Genomic DNA, 20,696 nt, shown 5'->3' with positions numbered 1-20,696 from the left:
CTCAAGAGTCCATGGTATAGAGATGAGCCAGTATTTGTATCGGAGTTCATACTCCTTCCCAAGAATCACTGGCTTTGAAACACATATCCCCAGAAATCCTCTTTCGCTGCTGACCCTGTGAGAAACATCATATGGCATCGTCATCTGAGGATCAGATGAAAGTACTGAAATGTATTCCAACAAATACAGCACAACTTCTCGGAAAAGGAAAGATGATACAAAATTGTCTTCCTTTCAGCTATTTGGTAAATGTTCTGCAAACATATAAAATTTGCAGAGAGAAGTCTTGGGATAGCTATATTCTTTTTCACAAATTAACTTTTTATTACTTATAGATAATACATTCATACTTTTCTTTTTCAAACTAAAAATTGTGCTTTGTTTTAAGCAGTGTGGCGTAGATAAGAGGCTTGTTTTGATGGACCAGAAAAAAAGTGGAGAAAACAAAGAAATAAAACACTACTTAATAAATATTAGCTATTCCTATTACTGTAATGCAAAATGTATTAAATCAATTAATTCTATCCCTTGGCATTCTTTCAAATATTCTTGTTTTCTTTTCATTGAACTTCTAACATTCATAACTTGTTTGGTGCTCTACCCGGGGTCAGCTTCTTTACACAATTTTATATGGCATGCACAAGTCCACTCCTGTTAATCAATATGTGAAAATACAGATGCAAAGAAAAACACATGTTTATATCCAAACACAGTAAGGGACTGTTTCTTACTTTACCCTTCCAGAGGAATTCTTGCTATTCAAGTAGTTTCACTAAGATTTTTCTTTAAAAAGAGTGAATTTTTACATGTATTTATGTCATAATTTAATTTTATGACATTATCTGGAAACTTCTCAGGAATATTGCTATTTCATAAAAAAGATAACAATTTAATTTAGTAGTTGGATTGCTGCATAAGGCAAGGGCAAAAAATAACAGTGAAATAGCATTTTTCTTTTATTTGACATACAGTGTAGTTATTTAGCATTTCAAATTACAGCAATTTCCTATCTTCACAAAAGGCAGAGATGTTTCCATTAAGGTTCGTAGACTGCTGTAGTGGATTGTTAAGGGTAACTTCACTGAGCTTTTGTGGTGTTTAAACATTGCACTGGGTTTGCAGGATCAGCTCAGTTCCAGAAACATAAATAAGCACTTACTGTGTTCCAGATGATGTGTAAGAAACAGAGAATACAAAGATGAAAAAGACACAATCCCTGATATCCCTTGTGGAGCTTAACGTTCTGTATTGAAATCCAGTAAGATCAATGAAAAAGTATCATGACTACTATGAGAAAACTGAGGCATCTAACTGGAAATGCAATTCAGCAAGAGAATTCTTTCTTCTTTCAGCAAGAAAGAAGTCTTTCTAGAGACGACAGTTTCCTAGATAATGAGTTGGAATCTTTTGGGTAAATGAGTACGGGGTGAGGAAGAAGAGGAGACAGGTGATTGTACCATGAATAGCTAGGAGGAGTGTGTGCACAAGATGGGGCACAGAAATGCCTGTAATTCAAAAAAGAAAGTATGTACCAGTAAAGAAATAAAAGTGCTAAGGGAGGCTGGGCATGGTGGCTCACGCCTGTAATCCCAGTACTTTGGGAGGCCAAGGCGGGCGGATCATCTGAGGTCAGGAGTTCGAGACCAGCCTGATCAAGATGGTGATCATCTCTACTAAAAATACAAAATTAGCTGGGCGTGGTGGCACATGTCTGTAATTCCAGCTACTCAGGAGGCTGAGGCAAGAGAATCACTTGAACCTGGGAGGTGGAGATTGCAGTGAGCCAAGATTGCGCCATTGCACTCCAGCCTGGGAGACAGAGCAAAACTCTGTCTCAAAAACAAACAAACAAACAAACAAACCAAAAAACAGTGCTAAGGGAGTTTTTGAAGGGAGGAGAAATTACACCTGGTTGAGAAGCTTAAGAAAGACATCATGTAGCAGGTGGTATTTGAGCTAAGCCTTAAAAGATACCCAACTTTCCTATAGACAGAGACAGAGAGGCAGAAAAAGAGGATACTATAAAATGAGCAAATGTGTGATAGCAAACACTGAAGGGTGCGCAGGAACAAGTTGCTCAGTTTGGCTTTAGGATTGGTTACATGAAGGGAAACAGTGAAAGAAATGAATGGGAAAGACAACTGGGAAGTAACAATTAATAAGCACCTACTACATCACAGACACCTGCTGGGTATTTTGCAAAGATTTCCTCATTAAATCTTTACAACAATTTACAAAAGAATTATCGCTCACATGTTACAGTGAAAAAATGACTTATTCAGGGTCACGTAATTAGTTAGACACTGTGATAATAATAATAATAGCTACTTTCATGGAATATTTACTATATGCCACCACTGGGCCAGCCAGGCCCTCACATGAATTATCTCATTTAATCCTCACTACAACTCTATAAGCTACTTTCCATTATTGCCCACATTTTATTAGATGAAGAAAATGAGGATTTGAGAGACAGCAGGGATCATTCAGTGACAAATGGAGTGGGATTCACATGTTCTTTTCCACTCTCTCATTATGGCACCAGAGAATTTAGGATGCATGTGAATTTGAGAAGGATGTCAGCTTAATTCTGTAAGCAATGAGAAGCTGTTGTGTGTATTAATAAAGGATGACTAACAGCCAGAGGCTAAGCTCAAAGAACTTGCTGTCTGGTAGAGGAGCAAGACAAACGAGCGTTCGTATCAGACTCTCATCCTTCCTAGTCCCTCACCCCAGCCCATATCCATTCCCCTGCCCTCCTATTGCTATCCCAAAACAGAGTAAGACCAAAAATTACATTTTGTTCCCTTCAGCTTATTGCCTCTTCCTTTTGATTCTATTCTTTTTCCCACTGGTTTATGGTTTACCAAAAGACAAAGAACCCCAGTGAAAACCCCTTTCATCCTCTCAACAAAATAAAAGTCTTTTTCAAAATTCCATAAAAGGCATGAAAAAAATTAGCATGGGATTATGAGAAAACAGGAAACACAGAGAGTGATAGATTAGAAGAATTGGAGTCAGAGCAAGGCCCCTGAGATTCAGACAAACTCTGGTTACAGGACCGCTTAAACAAACGCCAGCAGGCGGGGTTGAAATAGATTTCCACAGTCAGCCCAGCCAACATTTCACTGCATTTTTTTCCATCAGGGAGAAATCAGATGTGGAAACAATCACTTATTTGACAGCCTGTTCACTTCTTAGATTGATCAGCAAAGGCATTCCCTGTGATGTTCTCTCTCTCATGTTAACCTGGACATTTTTCCTCTGTGTCCTGTCTAAACTTCCTTTTCTGAATTTCATCCCATTTCCATGGTTTGCAATGACTAGGCGATGGGACAAAGAGGAGTTGCTCAGTTGCTGATCCCTTCCACGAGGAGGAGAGCTTTCTCTCACTGACCAAATCCTGGCTGAAAAGATTGACTTTCTTCTCCTAAGGATTTCAAAGTATATCAGCATCCAACTCGAATGAATCAAGTTATTTGACTACAACTGGGAAACAACAGAAGACATGGCCTATTGGCAGGCAGTTATTTGAATGAAGCTTTTAAAAGGCGTCTTGCTAGTGGTTTGTTGGCTGAGGGATGGACATCCAAACACCAATCAGCCCTAGAAACTCTTGCAAAATTGCATTAAGAACAAAGTGTTCCTTCAAACACTGAATTATATAATTTCTCTATCGTGTTTATTCATTTCAAGGATGAAATAATTTAGAAGCACAAAATTATACAGGTCTATTCCAGCTCTTCTGTTTAAAAAGGCAAATGGCTTGCTCAACAGTAACGCAGCCATTGGGTGGCAGTGTCAGAACTACACTGAGCATCAGCCAGTTCCACAGTTCCCACTGGACAAGGCCTTGCTGAGTCAATCCCTCCCATGTTTTGCATTCTCTCCTCTGCTTTGGTTTTCAACAATCTATTCCCTCGTTATTGGGAAGAAGTGGAAGTAACACTAGACCAGTGGAGTTGAACCTATTTTTTGAAATAATATTGTGTGTGCATTTACTCCACAGCATTAAAAGTATGTAGGCCATTAAGCTAGGAGCTCTGCAGGTATTGCCTTAATTCATCTAATGGTCCTCTGAGTTAGAGTCCTCTAACACTTAGTGAGCATCTAGTATGTTGCAGACACTTATAATCCCTACCTGTGTCACTGAGGCTCAGGAGCTTAAACAGCATATCAAATGCCACATGCAGAGTAAGCAGCAGACCAGGCGCAGTGGCTCACATCTGTAATCCCAGCACTTTGGGAGGCCGAGGCAGGCGGATCACTTGAGGCCAGGAGTTTGAGACCAGCCTGGCCAACGTGGTGAAACCCCGTCTCTACTAAAAATAAAAAAAAATTAGCTGGGCATGGTGGCATGAGCCTGTAGTCCCAGCTACTCGGCAGGCTGAAGCAGGAGAATCACTTGAACCTGGGAGGTAGAGGTTGCAAGGAGCCGAGATTGTGCCACTGCACTCCAGCCTTGGCGACAGAGCAAGACTCAATCTCAAAATTAAAAAAAAAAAAAAGAAAAGAAAAAGCAGCAGAGCTAAAAGTCAAATCCAGGCTTTCTTATCCTAAAAACTACATCCTTTGGCCAGCTTCTACAGAGCCTGTCTTTAGAGTCCTATCAAGGTTTTGTGACGATTGTTTGTTAGAGTAGCTACCAAAAGTATGGAGAGAATATCTAGATGAAGCGAAGCTGGGGAATGCTCACTCCCCTCCGCCATCTGCTTTTTTGTTGTTGTTATTGTTTTGAGAGAGCAACAGAACAGATGAAATGGGTACGGGCTGGAATATGGAAGGAACATGGTAGATTTGACTCATGCAACTACCAGATATTCTTCTAGTTAATTTATTACCTAAACTTAAAATCACCCTAAAAAAGATTTAAATTTCCATTTCAAGGAAGCACCCTTAGGTTAGACACGGGGTCCATTCAGATGCATACCTCTGACTGAAGGATTTCAAAGACAGCATATTTTCATTTCTCATGTCAACTTTAAAAATTATCATCAACTAGTTTTAACTTCATTTGGTAACGAATGTTATGTTTACTTAACTTTTAAAAATTATTCTCTGTTGTTTAAAGCATTACTTCTATCTTCCCTAAAACTACTTCTTTTAACTCATACTAGTGCTATCAAGTTCTTGGGTACTGTGATTTGGTGAATTAAGCTATCTTTCTCTCTACTCCCTTCATGTCTTCACAAGGGGTAAATATAATCCCACTCTGCTTCCATCTCACTTCTAGAGACATCATGTCATTGTTCTCGTATCCCCTCTCCTCACCAATCCTACCTTTAGGATCCTGTTTCTGCCAGTCACCAATAACCCCTGCAATTCTTGCAAGTTACTTGGCTCCATTTCTTGGGGTTGTAAATGTCTTGAATATAAAAAGGAGTGTTTTTACTTTGGTGATTTGGAATAATGAAAGGAGATTATGAGGATATCCCAAAGTGTGGGATGACAGCATAATAGATATAAAAGGGTGCCTTCTTTTCCAGCTGAGACCATGATACTGCAGGAGAAATTCCTCGGACTTTGTCTTGATTGCACCTCATCCAGAAAAGGCAGCCAGAGTCTAATGAGTAAATAGCCAGCCTTTAGTCAAGACATCTTCATCTTTAGTCAAGGCAGGAGTAATTCCTCGGACTTTGTCTTGATTGCACCTCATCCAGAAAAGGCAGCCAGAGTCTAATGAGTAAATAGCCAGCCTTTAGTCAAGACATCTTCATCTTTAGTCAAGACAGGAGACATAGAACCTGCTCTCTATTTTGCTTTGAGTTGACAGAGCATTCTATAAATTAAGCTGAGATTTCTAGTTTTCTGGGGGTGGGGAGGGGGGCGGTGGTCTAAGCAAATATAGAAATTGGCCTTGTGCACTGGGAGATGACATTCTTAATATGTCAGATACACCAAACCAGAGCAAGTGTCAGATGACAGCAAACATCGGCTTTCACAGACTGGATGAGACTTGGTGATTCCTGAAGGAAGCTGAAAGGTTTTGGAAAGTAACATATTTGAGTTGGAGCTTGTTTGGGCAGATGTTTAGTGTGCAGTGTACTGGAGAGAGAAACAGGGGACTTAGGATCCAATATTAAAACTATCCCTCTCTCCATTTTTATAAGTCATTTAACTTACTGGGCTTAAGTGTATGTAGACCTTTAATTTGTATTGCACTATTTTAAAGGATTTTGAGACAATTATCATTTTAAATGTGTATATCTTAATTTTGTGTAATTTTGTCTCTAGCTATGAAATTTGAAACTCAAGGAACCCTGTAAGACGCAATCACAAAATTATTTAAGCAGGTGTCAGAACCTGGAGGGATCTCACATGGTTGTATCACTATTAAAAACACACTATTTGACATCAAACAGTCCTGCATTTTAATCCTGTCTTTGCCATTTAGTTGTTGTGTGATCTTGGATAACTATTTTACCTCTTTGAGCTTCCATTTTCTTATATATGAGATGTGGGTCATTATACTTAGCTTATAGGATTATTAAGAGAAGTAAATAAAAAATAAAGAGTGACTATCAGAGCATCTAATATATAGCAAGCATTTGACATATGATAATAGTGCTTGGATAGATGTATAATTTTCATTTGATATTTGCTATCTTGTTTAAAAATTGAAGCTTTTCTTAAGAAGGAAAGGGTGGCGGAAATAATCGATAGGGGAGGAAAAGAAAAATCCCAGCCATTCCCAGCCAAAAGCTCTCCACCTCTCAGACTTCTCCACCTTTATTTTGTTTAATAATCAGGCACCTCCAACTTTCCCTGGAAGTTTCAGCCCATAAGTCCCCAGATGCTCCTCCCATGCCTGAGTTTGACAAACATTTATTCTTACTTAGTTCAACTAAGACAAATTAAGGAAAGGAAAGAAGGATTCTGTCTGTGCCTAGGAAGTTATGTCAGTTAAGAATCTGACACACAGAATCCTCTCAAGGGGCTTCCCTTAAAAGAAAAGAACTAAGAGCACGGCACTGTCCCACGACATTGGCTGGGCTTCTGTCTCCTAGTTCATTGTCCTTTGATGTCCTAGAGAGTGATTTCTGTTTTTGTCTTCAGGGCTGCTTCTTCCTAACTCTTCTTTCATTTGCGTTTTTCCTTTAATGGCAAGGGTAAGGACTTAAGTGCTGCCAGTTTAAAAAAAATTATAAAATCAAAATTCAGTAAGTAAAGCTGAATTTCATGGAACAGCAAAAAAGAAAAAGAAATCTGACTGGAGCCAGGAAAATTCCTCAAAGAGACAAAATGCCTAGCCATCTGAAAAAGAGTTAGTTAAAGGATAAGCAAGGACAGAAAGAGAAGGAGGTAGAATTGATAGGGAAATATATTACACTTACTACCTCTGTGCCATTATTTTAGTCACAGAAATACCATGTGAAGGGGATAACTCTTTTGGTATATTCTCTGGCAAATATACTTTTCTGAGAAGCTTCTCCCCACAGTAATTCTCAGAAGCTCTGCCAATGTTCCTCTCCTGCATTCCCTCCCTAAATTCAGAATTATCTGAGCTGGTCACTAGCACCTTTCTTGATGCTTTGGAAACAGAGATGCTCCTAAATGCCCATAAGAATGGTCAGCCCAGTGAGAAAGCTCATCACTTGGTCTCCTTTAAGGCCAGTTGGCTGCCTAACAATTTTTTAAATAAGAGGAGCCACTATTAAATTTATGTTCAAAGAGCACACTTGATGCATGAGGACAGGGCCCATATCTGTATTTTTCTCTACTGTATTTCCAGCCTAGAGTTGACAAACAGTAGATGCTCAGTACATTTGTTGGCTAGATAGATAACTTGATGGATGGATGCATGGATGGCTGGCTGGATGGATGGATGGATGGATGGGAGAATTATGAAATCATGAAGCTCCTTCTGGCCCTGACAGGCATGGTCATTCTTCTCTTTTCTGCCTGAGAGTAGATGGAATAGGAGATCTGTATTACTCCATGGCTTCTCTTGCTTCAGTTCCCACGTTGCCAACCTCACATGAGGAGATTCCTATACATTTCTAAAAACTGGCAATCATATCACTGTCTCATATTTCTGTTATCACTTCTAGGAGTATCTTCAAATATTCTCTCCTCTGAATAACACTTCTTTTTTGTTAAGGGAAAATGTCTATATAAGTGTCTTTCATAATTATCTAAAATCTAATTAGAATTTAGAGTTTCATGTGGTCTCGTCTTGACAAGATATCCCAATTAAGAAAATGCAAACTAGCTGGCAAAATTAATTTGTTCAAATTTCAATATTTTCTGAAAATTTTCAGACAGTATTCTGCAATCTCAAACAATGCTATTCCTAACCAAAGCAACTTTTATTTCTCTGTTCCCATGTCTCGCTTTTAATATGTCTCACCTTCTACAACTGCCTCCGTTTTTCTCTGTCACTCAGTCTCTACCTAAAACTCACCCAGCAAACCAAATTGGTAAGGCTCTTCTCATTTCCCCTTCTCCGTTTTTTTTTTTTTTCCTACTTCCATTCTTTTATTCTGTCTTCTCTCAGATGAGTCAATCTTGGTCCTTTCTAATGCAAAGCTCCCATCCCTGCTTCATGCTTTAGTCCAAGTCCTCATCATAAAAACATATGACTGGAGTTGGCATTCACAAAGTTGTCTTTGAAATGGGGAGTAAGGTGACAGAAGAGAAAAAGAAGGGCTCTGGATTCTCAGACATGTTAATAATTTTTACATATCATATATAAATGGGATTTTGCAGAGAAGAACCAGAAATAGATGGAGAGCAATGGACAGGAAAGGCAGATGAGGGACCAAAGAGACACAGCTCCCAAAAGAAAGTTAGCCTTACAAAAACCAAGACGATAAAGAGAAATGCTTAAGTTTAGGGAATCCAGTGGAAGCAGTGATTTAAGGTGAACAAAAGGTGAACCTTAAGTTGAAATGAGAAGTGTAGGATTTTCAAGTTTAGTTTCTGGGAGTGTAAAAATAAACAAACAATTGTGATGTCAGAGACTGAAAGATTATAGTTGTCATTTGAACTTGGGCATAAAGGAGACATCTATGACTTGGCTGGAAAAGACAGAGCTAATGTACATTGCAAAGCACATATTTATAGCAGGAAAATGGGAAGATTTCTCTTTAATTCTAGAGATGAAGTGGGGACGGGGAGAGTAGACTACTCATTTTAAGGGTGAAACATTGGAATTCAACTTGTTTGATGTTATATTAATTGGTGGTTAATTACTAAGCTAAGTACATATAAAACTTTTATCTATGGCTAGCTTGTCCCCCCAAAGTCATGCAATATAGTGAACTGGCTTTCGCACTTTAAATTATTCATTGATCATGTAATGATTCAGATGATTCATCTTGCAAGATGGACACTGAAACTAACACTCATAGTAGGTTGTGGTTTAAGGAGTGGAACAACCGCCAATCTCATTAGTGGAAATTGTGATGGTTGAATTTATCAAGGATGAACATACACGGTCTTCTTTCTGAGATTTTCTTTAAGATTTTCTCACAGATAATCTATTTCTTAGGTTTTGGAGAGAAAATTTGAATATTATTGATCCCTCAGAACTCAATCTTTCAGATTTCAAAGGAGCTATTTCTTTTAATGGGGACTCTGTTAATATTTATAAAAGCTCTTCACAGGATGGAGGTTGGGAGGGAAACTCCATCCCAACAAGACAAAAAGAATGAAGCATGAGGCTCCACCTAGTTCATCACTGCTCCTTGAAATACATCAGTATTGAAAGACACATCCACCCCACCCCCAACCCAGCCCTATTGCTGTTCCAGCTCAAGAGTCAGAGGTCCCGAAGCTGTAGCTCTTCTACAATCTGCTGCTCTGTGACTCAAGTCTGTTGTCTGCAAAGAAAACTATTGGGTTCCCAAGCAAGAGAGGCACATCTGGTAGGACAGATTTTGTGATTGCAAAAGAAGGGGGAAAAAAAGAAAGAAAGAAAAGAGCTCTCTATACAAGATAACCAGAGGCATCAAACTGAAATCCTCCTGTGGAAAATAAGCTAGTAATTCTGGGCCTGATGGTGAAGTGAAAACCTGTGCTTGAGGATACATTACAGTGAAAGAGCAAAGTGAATAGTAAGTAGCTATTACTTACCTCCTTAGGGAGGTGTGTTGTTTGCCTGTACATCCCCCACAGCACCTAGCACAGTACCTTGCATCTCACCTGCCACTCACTAAAAAGTCTATCAAGTTAGTTAATTATCGAGACAACGCCCTCAGAAATGAGAGAACAGTACCCTCTTATCCTTGCTGCACTTTCCAGCACTGATACGCTGCCTAAAAGAGGACTAGGGCACAGGTTTGAATTAATGTCACAAAACTGGATGGGCAAGTTACAACGGTGTTGATTAAGGAAACAGAACTCATGGGGCACTGGATATCTCCATCCTGATGAACCCTTGGAAAAATGCCAAAGATGCATATCCCCAGGCAAATGCCTGATTAGTCTGGGATTGATAGATTGGTCTAGGATTCAGCCCTACTGGGAAGATGTCTAAATTATAATCAGCGTAGAAAGCGAAGTTCTCCTAGAAGAAGAGGCAAAGATTAAAAAGAAGAAAAGAAAAGAAAGTGAAGTCCTTTCTCCCCCAAAACCTCTCATCAATCAATCAGGGTAACAAACAGAACACTAGGGCTCTGTCTGTGGACCAAACCCAAAAGCCCTGTGGTCAGGGCCAGGAGGGTAGATCATGTGTTCGTGGCAACTTCCTCTGTGGGCTTTTGCCCAGGTCTGTCCCCAAGCATACGATGGCCAAAACTTCTGCACCAGAGCAGCATCCTGTGTAGCACAGTCAGGTCCAGGAGTGAGGGAAAACTGCCCACTCAGAGTAGATAATATCTGGAAGGAATGACTGTTTGGGAAAAGTTCCAATGCTAGTTCAGTGCCAACACTTCCCCACCTTCTCCAGCCCTCTCCCACTGGTTCCTCCCCTCTCAACTGCTCTGGTTCTTATAAAAACCTCACAGCCTTTCACTAACATCCCGTAGGAGCCTCTCTCCCTACTGCTGCTACACAAGACCCTGAGACTGACCTGCAGGAAGAAACTATGAAGAGCCTGATCCTTCTTGCCATCCTGGCCGCCTTAGCGGTAGTAACTTTGTGTTATGGTGAGAAACTTTTCTCCCATTTCTCTGTGTTTACTTTTCTGCCTCTGACTTTGGCTTACTTCTATTTTTCCTCTCCCTCCTCCTCTTCTTCCCCCTTTCTCTGTTATAATCTTAAAGTACCATTACTTTCACATTTCCCAGTCTTCACAGAAACTGATCTGTTCTATTAAGTCTTTTTTATATCCTAAATATCCAGAGTCTTGTGCAACTTAACAGGCAAACCCGTTCAGTGGTAAGTCTCTGTATATCTAGAAACTCATATTTCAGAAAGAAGATACCAAATTCCCAGCCCCCTGCATTCTCGTTTTTAAGGATATTTATTTAGACTTTGGTATCAATGGGTTAAGGGTATTGTTTAAACCACTTGCCTTTGAGAAAATCCATTTTTATGTGAAGTATTAAGTATAGCCCTTTCTAGGGACTGGACAATCTCATGAACTTACTATGTTTGTTCAGTTAATTAATTTTAAAATAAAGTTTTACATCAAAAGAATTTTAGAAAAGAATCATTTTCATAACTCCTGTTGTCAGAAAATAAATTTTGCCTGTTTTCTCTATGTTGTTAAATATACCTGCATTTGTTCAAAGCTTATAAAAGGAAATCTGAAGCAAAGTTATTTACTTATTTCAGTCTTTTGTTTCAATTACCTAGATATTTTCATTGATTTTAAATTTAAATTACATTAACAACCATAAAGATTACGCTTCTCACTCTTGTATTCACAAATTTTCTGTATCAGAGGATTTGATTTCTTCACCTCCTTTTTAAGTTTTGAAGAAAATTCACTGCTGGCAAATATTAATAGAAGCTTCTTATTCCAAAATTTACCTGCTGTGCTCAGGAGAGTGGCAGAAAGAAGAAAACTTCTGCTTTGATATCGTTTCAGTTCTCTCTCTGAACTGGCATCGTGCCCAGGGTGAGCTGTCAGCTGGAGCTAGTGGTTTCTGTGGCTGCCAATTTAACACAGGTTCTTAAGAGGCTTTCGGAACCCTCTTAGAAACCTGCCCTAGTAAGCCCAGCAGAGCAACTGCCCTGTAGTTCTCTTGCCTGGAGAAACCTGGCTGTCTTCTGGATCCTTCTTAATCCCCTTTGACCCTGTTCTCAAACAGGCTCTGAATAAACCAGAGAAGAAGGTTCTCTGGAGACTTCTGTACAGCACTTAAAGTGTCTTATTTTGCTTGTCTGAAGACGTCATAGCCCTTGGGAAATTTTAGCTGAAAATGGCCACTCCCTCCTTCAACATCAGAGAAACTAAAATATAGAGATATCCACAGCAAGGCCAGAGCTAGAGAAAAACCTCATAAATCCTAAATTCCTGAAATTTGTAATAACCACACTGCTAAATATATTCTTCATGTTTTTAGACTCTTTCCTCTTCTTCCATCCCTGTATTTAAACTATCACAGTGTCTAAATTGATAAATAATAACATAATGAATCATTGATAAATACTGATATAATGAATCTTTTTTTAATTTCAGAATCACATGAAAGCATGGAATCTTATGAACTTAGTAAGTGAATATTTAACTTCTTTATTCAAATCCCTTGCATTAAAGAACCTCTTCTTATTTTTAAATAAACAAGATGGAAAGATATATAACAGGGAGGGAAAAGGGGGCCTCTTTTGGAAAACTAAAGTAAATTTTTAAATCGAATGACTATAAAAATTGCCAAAGGAGCAATTTTTTAAGCTTGAAGTAGTGCAATATGGGATTTAAGTTACAGGCGACATATTTAGAAGCCATAAAATCTCATTTGGAAATTTTAAATTGGCACCACGTCAACTGCACAGATGGAAAACGAGGAGTAATGACAAATGGTAAAGCACAGAGCTGGACGCCAAGTCAGCTGGGAGACCACAGGCGCCACGTTAAGCTGAGTGCTGTTTTGGTTTTTTTGGGTTTTTTTTCCTTGTTTTTTTTTTGAGACAGCATCTCACTCTGTCGCCCAGGCTGGAGTGCAGTGGCGTGATCTCGGCTCGCCGCAACCTCCACCTCCCAGGTTCAGGCAATTCTCATGCCTCAGCCTCCTGAGTAGCTGGGATTACAGGCCCATGACACCATGCCTGGCTAATTTTTGTATTTTTAGTAGAGATGGGGTTTCACCATGTTGTCCAGGCTGGTCTGGAACTCCTGGCCTCAAGTGATCCACCCACCACAGCCTCCCAAAGTGCCGGGATTACAGGCATGAGCCACCACACCCAGCCAGCTGATTGCTGTTGAATAGCTGGATTTATAAAGACTGAGCATAGGAGGAAATGGCACATCACTCTCATTTTTAATTTATTCATTATTTTTATAGTGTTTAAACTGTTCATGTACCGGCAATCTAGTTATGCTTCATAAATCCTCAGGACAGAGAATTTCTCCTCAAAAGGAATTTAAAATCTACCAAGTAGAAATACAGAAATTAAGAAAGGCAAAGTGATCGTCCAAACGCAAAACCAACAAAGCCTATATGACAAGTCTCTAAGACACATGGATTGATGACTGATTTCATTTGATCAGGAAGTTAATGAAATCTACTTTATACTCTCCTTTAATTTTTGCCAATCTCTGTTTATATGAGTTGCAGAAGTTAAGGCACTTTCAAATATATTTGTGTCAAGGAATATTCACGGAAATATTTCCAGCTATGTGTCGCTAAAACTGCATTTATTTATTTTCTGTTCTAAGATCCCTTCATTAACAGGAGACATGCAAATACCTTCATATCCCCTCAGCAGAGATGGAGAGCTAAAGTCCAAGAGAGGTCAGTAACAAAACTTCATGAGGAGTGGTCATTTTTCCCAGTGTAGATCACAGATGTGAATTGGAGTGGGAAACAGCTTTTTCATCATATACATTATTTCTAATTGTATCTTTAAAATCAAAAAACTTAAAAGCAATATTCAGAAAACAACTGAATTATTAGAAAATTATTTGGGGAAAGATCCGGAAAGGAGAGGGAAGGAGGAGAGAAAGGAGGACAGAAAGAAAACTTCTATTTTCATTTAAAAAAAAAAAAAAAATCTCCTGTTCTGCCTTCCCTCCCTGGTTTTTTTTGGTTGGTTGGCTGGTTTTTCTGAGACAGAGTCTCACTCTGTTGCCCAGGCTGGATTATAGTGGCACTATCTTGTGCCTCAGCCTCCCAAGTAGCTGGGATTATAGGCACGTGCTACCATGTCCAGCTATTTTTGCATTTTTTGTAGAGTCGGGGTTTTGTCATGTTGGCAGGGCTAGTCTTGAACTCCTGACCTCAAGTGATCCACCCACCTCAGCCTCCCAAAGTGCTGGGATTACAGGCCCGAGCCACCGCACCCAGCCTCTCCCTGTTCTTTAAATATCTCTTAATATAGGGGGGCATGGAGAGAAAGTCTCTCCAATATTTTCTTCTTCTTTTCCATTTTTGTATTTTTCCACTGTATCCTTCTCAATTTTGGCCTCTTCTTCCACTTTCTAGGATCCGAGAACGCTCTAAGCCTGTCCACGAGCTCAATAGGGAAGCCTGTGATGACTACAGACTTTGCGAACGCTACGCCATGGTTTATGGATACAATGCTGCCTATAATCGCTACTTCAGGAAGCGCCGAGGGGCCAAATGAGATTGGGGAAAGAAAAAAAATCTCTTTCTTTCTGGAGGCTGGCACCTGATTTTGTATCCCCTTGTAGCAGCATTACTGAAATACATAGACTTATATACAATGCTTGTTTCCTGTATATTCTCTTGTCTGGCTGCACCCCTTTTTCCCGCCCCCAGATTGATAAGTAATGAAAGTGCACTGCAGTGAGGGTCAAAGGAGAGTCAACATATGTGATTGTTCCATAATAAACTTCTGGTGTGATACTTTCATCTTGTAAATCTGCTTTCTTTTGGGAAAATATTGAGATATTTAAATCATGGCCCACCTTACCCAAAATAGGAGATTCTGTTCATCTCATATCTAGTATTAATTAGAAAAACAACTACATAAAAAGAAGGAAGCTAAGAAGGCACTCACTCAGCCATAAATTCTCTAAACCCTCTCTACCTTGGAATCCGTGAATGGAATCTGGTATGTTTTTTGCAGGATTTTCCTATTGTAAATTGTGGCAAATACAGGGCTCCCTTCATTTGCTTTTCATCTCTTATGCATCAAAGTCAAAAACATTTCTGAATCAAGATAATCTAGAAGAGAAAAAAGGAGGAAAAGGAAAAGAGAAAGCAGAAGGGACAAATAAAAGCAATTGGCAAAAACTGTCAATAATAGTTTATAGACTTAACTATATCAATAATCACATTATATGTAAATAGTCTAAACAATCCAATTATTTTTTACTTCTACATGTTATATTTTTACTTCTACATTTGTTATAGGTTCCACGCTACATTTTTACTATTCTTGCTTTAAATAATTTTAATAATTTCTTTTAAAGTTTAGATAATAAGAAAATATCCCGGGCCAGGCACAGTGGCCACACCTGTAATCTCAGTAGCCATGACCATACCAATGCACTACAGCCTGTGAAACAGAGTGAGACTCTGTCTCTACAGAAAAATAAAAAAGAAAAGAAAGAAAAGATCTCATATATTTACCCATGTAATTTTCATTTCCTGTTTTCTTCATTCTTCTTTCCATCTGGTGTCACTTCCTTTCTGCCTGACGACTTCCTTTAACGTTTTTTATAGTTCAGGTCTGCAGGATTCTTTAAGTTTTGTATGCTTGTTTTTATTCTTGAAAGATATTTTCACTGTATATTAAATCCCAAGTTGCCACGTTTCTTTTAATTATTTTAAGGTATTCCACTGAATTCTAGCTTGCACAATTTTTTGATATAAAATTTGTTGTAATTCTTATCTTTGTTCCACTGTGTATACTGCATCTTTTATCTCTGGCTGCTTCTAACATTTTTCTCTTTATTAGTGCTTTTGACCAAATTGATTCAGACCTATCTTGATTTGATTTTTCTTATTTTTCTTGTTCTTGAGGCTTATTGACCTTCTTGGATTGCATAAAATTAGAAAAATTTTCAGCCATTATTTTTTCAGATACTTTGATCCCTCACTCCTCCTCTCCTTTAGAGGGTCCAATGACATGCACATTTGACCACTTGAAGTAATCCAACTCTCTGATGTTATTTTAATTTTTACAAATTGCTTTTCTCTGTGTGTTTTATTTTTGACACTTTCTATTAATGTGTCATCAGGTTCATTAACCTTTTCTTTGGCAATATCTAATCTACTATTAATTTCATCTAATGTATTTTTCATGCCAGACATTGTGGTTTTAATCACCAGAAGTTTGATTTGGATGTTTTCATACCTTCCACACCTCTACTTATCTTTTTAAATGTCTTTGATACATTTAAATTGTTCCAATAACTATTTTAACATAATGTCAGTTATGGGTTGGTTTGACTGGTTGATTATTCTACTTATGAACCACAATTTTCTACTTTTCTGCATTCTTGCTTAATTTTATTTGACGCCAGATATTATTTGATGCCAGACATTTATTTGATGCCAAAATGCAGAAAATAAAATTTTCTGCATTCTTGCTTAATTTTATTTGATGCCAGACTTTTTGTGTACTGGATATTCTTCTATTTCTGTATGTGTTCCTGAGCTCTGCTCTGGGATTCCGTTAAATCATGTGGATAAAATTGATCAGTATTTAATCTAAGGCAATTATTTCCCCACACTGAGGCAAGACCTTTCTGAGCACTGCGCCCAGTGTCCCATGACAATAATCGTAGCCCTGAGTTAACAGCAGCCACTGTTTCCTCTATTCCTCTTGGATGGTAATCGCCCCACACACATATGCCGATCAGTCCTCTGTGTGTGCACGAGAGTGCCCTCCACTGATATCCAGGGATCCCTCTCACTCTTTCCTTTGCAGTATTTTGCCATGTGAAATATAGTTGCTGTGTTTTTCTAGAACTCTCAACTCCACCTCAACTCAAAATGTCCACTGGACTCCATCTTGGTTCCCTCTCCCTAAGCTATGGCCTAGAAACTCCCTTAAGGCAATAGGCTGGAGAAGTCATAGGACTTACTCTGTTTTCCATCTCATAGCAATCGTCATCTTTAATTGCCTAATGTCCAGGGTCTTGAAAGACATTTTTTCACATGTATTGCCTGTTTCTTTAGTTGTTTCCGAAGGGAAGGTAAATCCCCCTTTCTTAGATGGAGCCTTAGTTCCTTAGACTCCATCTTAGCTAAAAGTCCATTAAAACAGGCAGGGCTATTTAAACGGTGATCCCAGCCCCAGAGTTCCCCAGTAAAATTGGCTCAGACATATACTGCAGTTACATCACAATTCAAATGCTCACTCTGGCTAGCCCTACTTGCCTCACCCCTCTCATGTGTTGTTCCCCAATAAACCACTCTCACACAAATCTCTAAATCTTAGAGTCTGCTTCCTAGGGAACCAAATCTGTGACAATCATTCAGGTGGTAAATAGTGAAGAGTCAACCAGCATCTTCTAGCTCCAGAATCCTCTTGCTCCAGCTTGTTTTATTTGTTACATAACACTAGTTTTATAGTTTTGGAGTTGGCAAGAGGTTCAGCAATAATCTATTTCAATCCCCTCATTTTTCAGTTGAAGAATTTGAGAGCTTAAAATCTAAGTGACTTAAGTGACTGTCCCAAGGGCAGGTAATTCTATTTTCTTGAGAAATTCAGTTGTACTGACCTCATAAAATCTAATTCTTTAAACCAGTTTCTTAAAGAGTTGTGTACAAATAGCCCATATATTTTTACCAGCCTCCCATTGTGTATAGTTACACTTTCCAAACTGATGAAGCTATTTTTAATGTAGTTTCTACCTCAGTCAAAATTTTATCTACCTACCGTCTCAGCTTTATAATTTCTTTTTTTGATATATCCTTGTTTTTCAGAACTAAGACACATAAAGTAACATGTTACAGGTCTTATTCTCTTCCCCTTTGCGCACCTTGGTAAGGTGTTTCTGTAGATTAATTTAGCCTGAGAACCAAAGAGTGTTTCAACATAAGCAGATTACTCTGCCACCACCCATAAAAGCAATTTGCATCTTAGAAGAGTGTCTAAGAATAAGCACTTTGTAGCTAGGCCTCCTAGTTTTTAATGCCAGCTCTGCCTCTGAGAATGTGTCAATCTTGGGCAAGTTAAGTAATCTCACTGGGCCTCAACTCCCTTATCTGCAAAATAAGATTTTTCTAGTACCTATCTTAGAGTTGCTGTCAACATTAAACAAATTAATATATGTAAAGTGCACAAAACACTGCCTGGCATGTAGTAAGTGCTCAATAGTTGTTAGCTATTTCTATTGTATTGTATTGTACTATTACTATGGTCTGGATATTAAAAATGGCAAGACAATGACTCTTTGGAGAGTCACACCTACACCTCAAGCATCTACAGTTGCCTATGAAGAGCAGTCTGCAGGATTCATAGCCAAACACTATAAACAGCACTGGCTAGTTTGTACTCACTTCACTCTTCCTCTCCTCCACCAGGCCATGGCTACCTATGCTGAGCAGCATGCAGTTTCAAAAAAGACTAGAAAATTAATGATCTTCATTTTTGTACTCAACTGGGTTTGAAATTTTTGCAGCCAAAGTAATTCATACTAGAATGGAACTAAACTTACATTCTTATATAGTAGTACTAGTAGTAGTAGTACTAGTAAAATATATGCAAGCACCATGTACCCTTATCCTTTGAATGGAGGGAATCTGTAAATTATCTGTTGTTATATGTACCTTAAGTTCTTGATGTCCTTAATTATCTATCATTAGTAGCCTTTCCATCAGTTCTTCAATTTTAATGCTTCCTTGTCATAATACAGAGCTCTAATGAGAGTGAATTCTATCCTAAACTCATGCTGATTTGGAACCCTGAAACTTTGCCTCTATTGCCTCTGCTTTGCCTATATTTGCCTCTATTTATGAACTAGGGTTCTATTTTATCCTAGTTGGCCCTCCTCTGGAACCCAGACATTGCTACCCATCTGATTATTCCTAGATATACCTTCTGCCATGTTCCTTACACCAGTAAGTATCCCTGGCCATTAATGTCAGTTCAGAACAAAACACATTAATCTACTCTGCTTCACTGGCAAGAATGAGACACCTTAATCCAGGATGTGTTACATACCCTAAACTACCAAGCATTGCATAGGGCTGTGTCCCCATTAGGTAGACTATATGTGTCCGACAATAAGGTGTGGAAGCAGGAGTGGCCTTAATTGTCATCATTTGTAAGCCACATGAGGAATTTATACTTTAAATCCCTACAATTCCAATCTATAGGCCTGGAAATTGTGGTTTAGAAAGAGGAAATATTTTCACCATGGAACATAAGAAGAGTCTTATTTACGTTCTAAAGCTTCACAGTAACTTCAGGCCCTTCATGCCAGGCAGCAAATGAAGGAGTCATCTTCCTAACAGGGTAATTGCCAGCAGGAGAAGGTAGGGCTTCCTAACAGGGGTAATTGACATCAGGAGAAGGTAATTTCATCAGGAGAAGGTAGAGCTTCTGTTACACAATCTAAGGAGGGAAAGTGAATCTGATAGCACTGAAACATCTCTTGATATGTCTGTGCCTAATCATGATAGTAAATGGACAGATATATCAGCCATGGTCTAGAAGAGCATAGTGCAGGAGCTCCCAACTCTCAAGAAAGGAGCTCTAACTCCCTTACCAGTTAGACACCAAGACCACCAGTTACGCTATGAGTGAGCAAAATCTAGAATGGGTAGTTTTTAAGAGGGAAACAATGAGTATTAGCAGTGGCCTTGCAACCATCTGTACCGACACAGGCTATAGTTAGTCCCACTAACCTTCATACGTGTTCTGGCTTGACCCTACAAGTGAATTAGACTTTAAATATGAGAATATACCAAAGGAGAAATTATAGAGCTGGGAAAGATGAGATAGTTATCACACTAAAACTGGGAAATACATTTGCATAAAACAACCACAGTATCCAGGAAAGTAGGACTAGAACCTCCTATTAGACCAATCAGAATCCTGAAGAAGCTGTTTCTGGAACAGTTTGTATGAAGCAAGCTCAAGCACGACGGGTAGGTGTAATGAATGATGTGGTGCATTGCCCAGATCCTTCAGGACTGAGGCATTCGTTTTCTCAGTTGCCTGAGTCTCTTTCCTGAAACCTCTCTTAACTGAAGAAAGTCATCTTGCCCCAATTTTCATCTCTCTCCAGAAGCAGTCTGTATCCAAAAACTGGTCAATGCAGGGATATAAACACCTAGCCCTCTTCCCCTGACACTGACATTTTTCAGTCTTGTGGTTGCATCTTTCTTATCTACCCTTCCCGTCAGCTCCATGTTGAAAAGCCAAGATCTATCATGACTTAACTACTCAGTTTATGACTTTACACATTCTGAGTAATGGGAAAGCAGAAGTAGGATATAGGAACCTCTCTTGGTGGCCTCTGAATTCATCCTAGGACTGAAATTGGCCCCAATATTTCTGAATTTAAAATGAAACCCCGGCCCATCCTCAAGAACGTTAAAACCAGGGACTACATTATGAGATTCATCTGTTAATTCCTTTAAAGAAATGAGCTGGGTGACCTGTTGGGGGATTTTTCCATCTCTAATTTTTCTGAATTCAGGCATTGAAAGCTAACCAACAAT

The 20,696-nt window shown here is 38.9% G+C and overlaps 2 protein-coding genes across 4 annotated transcripts in view; one reads left to right on the top strand and one right to left on the bottom strand.

Moving 5' to 3' along the window:
- PDE6H (phosphodiesterase 6H) overlaps nucleotides 1-20,696 on the bottom strand; it is a 175,846-nt gene that overhangs the window by 81,930 nt on the left and 73,220 nt on the right. The gene's annotated exons all lie outside the window — the stretch shown is intronic.
- MGP (matrix Gla protein) lies at nucleotides 10,841-14,924 on the top strand. The gene is made up of 4 exons (XM_003816517.6): nucleotides 10,841-11,090; nucleotides 12,572-12,604; nucleotides 13,769-13,844; nucleotides 14,535-14,924. The coding sequence occupies exons 1-4, from the start codon at nucleotides 11,030-11,032 to the stop codon at nucleotides 14,674-14,676; spliced, it is 312 nt and encodes a 103-aa protein (XP_003816565.1). The 5' UTR covers nucleotides 10,841-11,029; the 3' UTR covers nucleotides 14,677-14,924.

Source organism: Pan paniscus, chromosome 10 (assembly GCF_029289425.2).
Source record: "Pan paniscus chromosome 10, NHGRI_mPanPan1-v2.0_pri, whole genome shotgun sequence".
Lineage (NCBI taxonomy): Eukaryota > Metazoa > Chordata > Mammalia > Primates > Hominidae > Pan > Pan paniscus.
Note: the sequence above shows the minus strand (reverse complement) of the source record. Positions and strands in the feature narration are given on the sequence as shown.

Bases quoted from the DNA above. Each gene is read 5' to 3' on its own strand.
- MGP (XM_003816517.6), top strand. From the start codon at position 11,030: ATGAAGAGCCTGATCCTTCTTGCCATCCTGGCCGCCTTAGCGGTAGTA. The intron at 12,605-13,768 runs GTAAGTGAATAT...TTCTGTTCTAAG, and splicing joins CATGGAATCTTATGAACTTA to ATCCCTTCATTAACAGGAGA. The intron at 13,845-14,534 runs GTCAGTAACAAA...TCCACTTTCTAG, and splicing joins AGAGCTAAAGTCCAAGAGAG to GATCCGAGAACGCTCTAAGC.